This window comes from Microtus ochrogaster, chromosome 1 (genome assembly GCF_000317375.1).
Source record: "Microtus ochrogaster isolate Prairie Vole_2 chromosome 1, MicOch1.0, whole genome shotgun sequence".
Classification (NCBI taxonomy): Eukaryota; Metazoa; Chordata; class Mammalia; order Rodentia; family Cricetidae; genus Microtus; species Microtus ochrogaster.
Genome location: NC_022009.1, coordinates 43,825,906 through 43,834,592, shown reverse-complemented (window position 1 = coordinate 43,834,592; position 8,687 = coordinate 43,825,906). Strand labels below are relative to the sequence as shown.

Here is an 8,687-nt window from a genome sequence, read left to right as displayed (position 1 = left end):
TGTACCACATCCACCTCACTATGGAAGCTGTATGCGCCCACCCTGCTGTGGATGCCGCACTGTGCCCACCTTTGGTAGGTCCTTTTCTGTTAAGCACAGCTTGTTGCTCCTCTGTGATGTTCAGCCTCCGAACCACGTCAGCCAGCGCTGACTTGAGCAACTGGATGTCATCCTCCTGCATCTGGACTCGTTGCTCCAGAGAGGCGATTCGGTCTGATACCTCCATGCTGCTGGCAGCGGATGCGCTGTCATCTAGACCAGAGAGAAGTGTTGGGTGAGTGAGATATGCCCCATGACAATCTGAACACACACCAGAACGCTGTTTGAGTGTGATACAATCTACTGATCTGAGATACAGCTTGTTGGCAGAATCACAAGAGACGGTTTACTTTACAGAATTTCCGATCTTCGTTCCACTACTGGCATCTCACTCTTCATGTGCTAGCCACGTTTAATTGAGGTCTAAAGCGCATTCTATTTTTCTACATGCAAGCCAGTGTGTTTGCTCGCTCAATGGTATCAGAGAACCTTGGGAACCTGAGTAACATCAGACTTTTTACTGCAAGTTCTCAACAGTGAGGAATCCCCTCTGCTTACTTAGCCTTTCTCAGCAGTGCTGGATGACAGGCAGTCTGTGGACGGAGGATCACACTGCTCATTGGTCTGCTAAGCCTGTAGTCACTCTGCCTCTTGAAACCAACAGAGGTCTATCTGAATCCTTGCATCCTAGCTGTGCTGATGGAGAAGCACCCAGACCAAGGTGAGGATGTCAGCATCCATAGGACAGCTCTGTGAGATTCAGACACAGCCCTCAGGGATTCAGGTGCACAGTACCACTCCCGAATTAGCACCAATCTGGGAAATGTGCTTCTACTCTTTGAAGGACAAAGCATCGAGCAGTCAAATCTGTCTGGTAAGCAAACGGTCAAATCTGTCTGGTAAACAAGCCTTTATGTAACAACCACGGTCATCAGAGTCACAGAGTCACAACTCCTGGCCACTCCACAGGGCTCCGCAAGACCTTTCTCACTCTCCCACCTCGGTTTTTAGAATCGTCCTCCTCATTGACTGCATTCCCACCATACTGCCTTCCCCCTGGTGGTGTGAAGGAGAATGGCCCCTACAGGCTCGGAGGTGTGAATACTCGGTCCCTAGTTGGTAGAACTGTTTGTGGGGTGATCAAGTTGGAAGTGTCACTGTGGGTGGAGTATGAGATTTCAAAAGCTTAATGTCATTCCCAGCATGCTCTCTTTCTTGTGGATCAAGATGTGAGCTCTCGGCTGCTGCTCCAGTCACCAACTGCCGTGCCTTCACTCCACCCCTGTGGACTCTAGGCCTCCAGTGCCATTATAGTTAGGATGCTTTCTCTCAAGGCCCAGGTGGTAGGTGGCGGTGCTGCAAACTCTTGGGGTTGGGGCCTACCAGGGGCTCTAAAGTCCCTGGACACATGCCTCTGCAAAGATTTATGGGATTATGGAGTCCATCTCCTCCACTCCTTTCCCCGGTCTCTTTCTTTTTTGTGTCCTGGACACTAGGTGAGTGGTTCTGCCCCACTGCACACTCTGGCCTCACCACAGGCCCAAAGCCACAGGGACCAGAAGTTTCAGAATGCTGAGGCAGATAAACTTCATCTTTCCCATAAGTTCATTATCTCGAGTCTGTGTATAGTCATGGAACACTAACACTGCTCTGACCTCTCTGTGTTGTTCATGTAGACAGCTGCTTTTAGAGAGGACACACAAATTTGTGAATGGAGGGTCTCAGCCGGCATCATACAGGAGCCTGCATGGTCCAAATTTGTACAGTATATATCCACACTCAGAGTAGGACAGAAGTGGCTTGTTGATGATGGTCTAAAAATTCATGATTGAAAACAACACCATTGCGCCCTCAGCAGGTGGGTGGATGGGCCGACGGACAGATGGACAGGTGAGACTTGAACAAAAATGCCCAAATCAGACTTTCAGTCCTATCACCAAATTTGTACAGGAAAAGGCACAATTGGGTATTTTACCAGAAAAGCACCTCAACATCTGCCTTTGAACACAAGTAAAAACCAAGTGTCCCATCTTGTAAGGAGGGTCTCTGCTTCTGCCCCTTGTTGAGGTTTCCCCTGTGAGACAACCCTTGGGCTTTTTGGATCCTGCTCCTCTGTGAAGGTTTGCTTGCTTCCATTTCTGCAGGTGAAGACTCTCAAGAGCACGGCCGGGGAGATGGCTTGGCAGGCGGCACTTGAGTCTGATGGCTCCCCCCCAATACAGCTGGGGAAGTAGATTAGATGGGGGACAACAGAGCCTGCTCTGACCCACACAGACCATTGCCAACAGTTGAACACGTCACCGAATGTCACAGCTCAAGGAGCGCTTTCTCTCACTTCTGTCAAGGAAGACTGTGTTGGACTAGGAATGAGGCACACAATAAACCGACATAAGTTATCTGTTTTAAAGTAATTTTAGATCCGGTACATCCAGAGCAATTTATCCAGGGAAGTCATTAAAATGGAGTCTGTAACAAGAAGCTGAAGAGGTGGCTCAGCAGTTAGGAGCACCGGCTGCTCTTACAGAGGACCTGAGTTCAGTTCCCAGCACCCACGTGGTGGTTCACAACCACCTGTACCTCCAGTTTCAGGGGATCTGACGCCCTTTTCTGGCTGCTGTAGGCACTGCTACACAATGATGCACACATATCATGTAGGCACTCATACATAAAATAAACCTTTTTAAAAAGGTTTTTAAACATTTATATCTTAGTAATTTCAAAATTTTCACATCGGTAAATCATTTTTCTTATAGTGTTAGAGGGAGCATTGTAAAAAAAAAAAACAAGCTTTCTCTACACTTTCATTCCTTGGGTTGGGGTTTATCTGCCTTGGTGAGAGGGTCTTACCTAGCCTAGGCTGGCCTTGAACTTGCTATGCATCCAAGTATGACTTTAAACTGATCCTCTTGATTCCACCTCCCAAGTGCTTGGATTACAGATGTGGTCATCACATACGGTTTATGCAATGCTGGGGACCAAACTCAGGGCTTTGTGAGTGCCGGATGAACACTCTACCGACTGAACTAACTCCAAGCCCGCCTCAGGTTCTTAAGACTTCCATTTGAGACTGGAACTCACTGGATGGGTCACCTGCTTACTTGGGTGGTCTGGGCTCTGTTTACCCAGCACAGGGCTGTCACTGGGCCCCTGAGGAGGTCTCTTCCAGTGTAGAGTGACTGTCTCCAGATAACCACACCACAAAGCGGGTGCCCACAGTGGTGAGGCACTGTAGAGGCCTGAGCAGGTAGCTTCTCTGCAAGGCTCAGTCAAGAGCAGACATTCTCAGGGCCACACATACACACATCCTAGCATTGCTGTGGAATGTTACCTATGAGGAGGGGGGATTCTGGGGTTGTAGAGGGAACAGGGTACGGTAGACAAAGCACTGGTGGGCACAGGGGCATGCGCATCAGGATTCCTGATCTTCATCATTAACTATCGGACCCTGGCAAGTAACCTGACCACTCCAGGTCCAGTTCTCCATGGTGTTCTCATGAGGATGAATGTTAATGTGCACAGAACAGCTGATATTAACACATGAATGGCCTGGAGATACTCATGCAGTGATAGTGTGTATTCACACATGGGTGGCATGCCCCTTATCTGAAAAGGATTGTTTCCAGTGTTGACCTTTTTCAGGCTTGTGTTTTATCAAGCGAGCACAGGAACTATCTAAAAATCTAAACGGCAGCAAGCTGATTCTCTAAAGCCTCGGATTTCAGAGCATTTTATACCTTGAATTTTCAGATTGGGAACACTAGACATGTTGCTCATTGCTGCTACCATTATTGTTATCTCAAAAAACAAAGCCTGACCTTCGGCACCCCTGGTGACAAGCTGCAAAGCCAGAAGTAAATCTGCAAACTGTGGTAACTAGCTGGTGAGGTCACCCAGACTGAAGACACCACTTCTGCTCCCATCTCAGTGACAGCTTCAGGAAAGAGTGTGGTCGAAGTGATGTCACCCCTCCCATGTAGCACTTGGGGTGGGGGAATGCAAGACAAGGACTCACTGAGGGCTAAGAACATCCACACCCCATCCCCCTCTCCCTCCAGACCCAGAGGAACACTCCTGACCCCAGACAGGCTCACCAAAGCAGCAACAGGCGGACCAGAGAAAGCAGGGCCCGGATGCGGGTGAGGGAGAACAGGGTTTGAAAGCGGTGACATGGTGACTTGAGTTTTAATGCATTCACACCACTGTAAATCAAAGGGGGAAACTGAGGGCGTCATCCACACGGAGCTGCACTGGAGCAGCTTGGTCAATTTATTAGCTCTTTTGTATTGACCCGTGTTCTCACGTCCTTTTGCCTAACTGTTGCTGTCAAGCTAGAAGAGTTCTCCTGAGATTGCAGCATCAGATGCTTGGAAGCCATCCTCAGTGTGCTGGAGCTGCTGGGGGTGGAGGGGGTAGCAATGACAAATGCACAGTCAGACGCTAAGGCCGGGGTTCTCAACCTGTGGGTCACAGTGGGGGTGGGAGAATTGCATATCAGATATTTACACTACAATTCGTAACAGTAGGAAAATTACATTTAAGAAGATAATTTTATGGCTGGGGTCACCACAACATGAGGAACTATATTAAAGGGTCACAGCAGCATCAGGGAGGCTAAGGACCACCTCTCTCAAGCAACTGGGATGATAAAGGAAAAAAGACTGAAGTCCTTTCAACCATATAGCCCTGGCTGGTCTGGCGCTCCCTATGTAGAGCAGGCTAGACTTGAACTCACAGAGATTCACCTGCCTCTGCCTCCTGGTATTTTCTATTTGAAGTATTATGTTACCTACGAAACTGTCTTCTTGACCTAATAGTTAGAATTGGTTTCAGACTATAGGCCCTTGCCTATGGAAGCCTGTCTTGTAACTGCTGACATGAAATCAGAAAAGTGGTTTAAATAGTTGAAAATCCATCCGCAGGGTCAGAGCCAGCTCCCTGGATGTCTAACATAGGCTTCCTAAAGCACACTGGCACTGGTGGTGCCTCAGCTGCGTGTTACTGCACGGAATTGGCTGGCAGAATAACTTTAAGATTGAGAAATCTAAGTCCTTCTTGTAGAAGCTCTCTCTTAGGCCACTGTCAGACAATGGGCCACTTGAAGCCAGGCAGAAGGGCACATGTCTTTAGTCCCAGCAGAGACAGAGGCAGGCAGATAGGTCTCTGTGAGTTTGAGGTCAGCCTGGCCTACGTAGTGAGTTCCGGGAGAGCCAGGGCTACATAGTGAGACCCTTCCTTAAAAAAACAAAAACGAACAGAAGGAAGAGGCCAAGTGTGTCAGACAGTGGTGATGAAGACCCTGGGCATCGGGCAGCAAGAACAGTGACCGCTGAGAGGTGGTGAATCAAAGGGTAAGTCTACAGCTATTTCAACATGTGCCTGCAGCTTCCAGAACAGGGTGCATGGGGGGACACAGGAGGAACCTGTGGTGGCTCTATGTCAGGGAGGTAGGACTAGAGATGGCAGGAGGCACACAGGAGAGGAGGATGCTGCCAGGGGGTTCTCCAGACACCTGCGGAGGATGCTCCTTTGTCTTCAGGAGTTGTGCAAGGGTCACGAAGGAATCTTCCTCAAAACAGACACAGTACAGTCTCCAGAGCCCATGGAGGACTGTTCCTACCATTTATGTGTCGATGGTGTCACTAGACTGAACAAAAAAACGACCTACTCACGATGGCCCAGGAGCAGCAGTGCTCCTACTCAGGAGGGACAGGGGACTGAGGGACATGTTAGCCCTCTGGGAGGAGCTCTGATTCCCAGGAAAGAGTGCCAGCCTCCCTGAGGTGTGCGTACACCACACCACCCATCTTGCCTGTGCACACAGTCACACCTTAAATGGAGAGCTGGCCGGCCGACAGAGTGTGGTCAACTGCCTCTATTATTCAGCTCCATGCCGAGGCCACCTTCTGGTCATAAGAATTCACCTTGTTTAATGTAAACTTGAGCAGTAAACCAGGTCTGTATGGCTGTCAGCCTAAAACAGCCCTGTGTGAGTAGCGGGTACCTGTCAATTCGTAGCAAGAATTCCGCTAGTGACTGTAAATCTGGTGGCCTTATCCCTGCAGCTACTGTCTTTGTTTCTGTAGAACAGGAGCTCGTCACAATGTCCACTGTTTATCCCACCAGAAAGTAGGTACCATGGCTGTTTCTTCCCCACACTTTACACCAAACCTAGAGTGGGTTCAGCATTCCCTGGCACATGACACACCTGTGTAATGGGATCAAACGGCACAACACACCCCCAGTACTCATGGAGCCCACGATCTGTGGACACACACACTAGGGCATCTGTTTCTACAAAGAACACAACAGTCAGGTTGGGACTGTGGGGTGTCTTGGTCAAATTCTGTCCACATAAAGGGTCAGGTTCCCAGAAGAAGGTACATTGCCTCCGGTCCCTTGGAAGATCTAACCCAGAGCGCAAACTGTCCATCCTCCAGTCCTCCTGCCGCACAATGCTCCGCAGAAGGATCCCCCTCTAAGCCCCAAGTAAAGCTATAGCTGTCATGTGACCAGAGCAAGGCTGACACTGTCCGTGCAGGAGGTGGCTGCCTCTGGGGCAGGAACTGGCATAAGCATAGGAAGACCAGCTTATCTACTGGCACCAAAGTCTCTTAAAGGTGGTTTTATGCGGGGGGAAAAAATCAAGTTATCATAAAATGAAACTAGTTGTGTATTGTGAACCAGTCTCCCCAGACCTACGCCTGCACCCAAGGGTGTACCAGGGTTAGGAGAGGAATCTCAACTAGACAGAAAAGGGACCTTGATCTGTTTCCAGGAGGCAAGGCTCTATAGAAGCTCCTGTCACTTGTCACCACACTGACACCAGTGACGATCCAGAAAACACAGATGGATTGGACGGGTGACAGCCAGCATGTCTGGTGAGGCAGAGTGGGCCAAAGAAAGGGATGCTGGGAAAGAAGAGGGCTAGAGAGGCTTCAGCAGCCCTAAGCAGGGCCCAAAGACATGAAGACAAAAATAAAAAAGCCACAAGGGAAAACACTCATCTCGTATACATGCGCTCGCTCATGCAGGAGAAAGTGGTGGTCTGTTTTGGGGAGCTACCCCAGTTGGCTCTTCAGCGCTCTTTACCATTAACCTGAGCAGCAGAGTTAGGACTGCTCAATGACCTTTTCTGAGGAATGTTCCTGAAAGTAAGGAGGAAAACAAGAGACATTTCAAAACAGACAAGCATGCATGCCACACTAACTGGCTCTGGATGTACTACCCAAAAGGAATTCTACAAGATAAGTCAGAAAATGAGACAGACAGAGATTCAGGAATGGAGGCATGTCGAGAAATAATTGTAAGGCATGTTAATTCTCTCTCTCTCTCTCTGTCTCTCTCCGTTTTGTTTAATCCCAGCACTTAGGAAGCAGAGGCAGGCTGGTCTCTGTGAGTTCCAACCAGCTTGGTCTACTTAGTGAGCTCCAGGACAGACAGCCAGAACTTAAAAGTGAAAAAGAGAAACCATTAACTTGCCTTACATATATGATTATTGTTGTTCAGGTAACTGAATGTCAAGTGTCCATTCATCACTTACCAGGGAACACATGCATGCATGCATGCTCGTGCACACGCATGGATGGGAGTCTACATTCTCATACATAGTTTCTGCAGTTAATATTCAAACCACCATTTGGACAGAGTCGAGATGGAGCTTAAAGAAGAAAAAAGCAAGAACGGTCCTGGAAGGAGGCAGATCTGGGAAGACAGAGGAAGCATGCTGCCCACGTAGAGCCTGGAGTCCCTCCTCACAATTAGTCCCTACAGACTCTGATGCTACGAATGCCTGCTCACAAACGAGCAGTCAGAATTTTCATCTCTGTATGCAAGGTCGTCTGTCTGCTCATCACTCAGTATTCTACTGCAGACAATGTGGCAGCTTCAAGGCTGCGCGTGAACCTGCGCAAGGACCTGTCTTCTGGCCTCCTGCCCCCACTGGGGGAGCAGTCCAGGCATCTAACCACACGCCCTCTTACTGTGAACAGCTTGTGATTAGCCACAGAAGCGTTACAAAGTCCATGTATTAACATATGGGAACGACTTGCAGATACCAGCCTTGAGGATTTTCAGGTCTGCCCCTATTCCACTTTGTCATTTCTGGTAGAATCCTTACAGTGTGGAATCCCTACTGTTGGACAAGTTGGGAGGCCTAGTGCACACGGCGAAAGCTCTGGGAGTCAGAAGGTCTGAGGGCTGCCTCCCTGAATGAGTCACACAATGTTGGGCTCACAGCTAGTCTGGGCTAAAGGATGATGAGCCTCTTCTATGGGACTGCTCAGTGACAAACTCTTAAAGCTCTGACTAAGAGTTGGGGGGATGGCTCAGAGGGTAAAGTGCCTGCCGTACAAGCAGAAAGTATTGAGTTCAATGCTCAGCACCCACATAAAACCCAAGGCAGTAGCGTATGGCTGTAATCCCACTGCTGGAGAGGCAGAGGCAGGAGGATCCTCAGGGTTTACTGGAAGAAAAGAAAAGAGGAGAGGAGGGAAGGAGAGGGGAGGGATACATCCTCATAGGGGTGAGTGTCTGGCTACCCAGTGCTCCAGAGGCAGAGCCAAGATGGTCTTCGTACTTGTAGCCTAGACTAAACTGTAATATGGGAGTCAACCGGGGCAATCTAAGCAAGACCCTGTGACAAAACAAGA

General features: G+C 49.1%; 1 protein-coding gene across 2 annotated transcripts in view; it reads right to left on the bottom strand.

Annotated features, from left to right (window-relative positions):
- Positions 1 to 8,687, bottom strand: part of Eml1 (echinoderm microtubule associated protein like 1) — a 106,573-nt gene that overhangs the window by 69,056 nt on the left and 28,830 nt on the right. For both annotated transcript variants that reach the window (XM_026781032.1, XM_005343535.2), the window contains exon 2: positions 70 to 252. In XM_026781032.1, the coding sequence (XP_026636833.1) occupies positions 70 to 252 (183 nt within the window). The remainder of the gene's footprint in view (positions 1 to 69; positions 253 to 8,687) is intronic.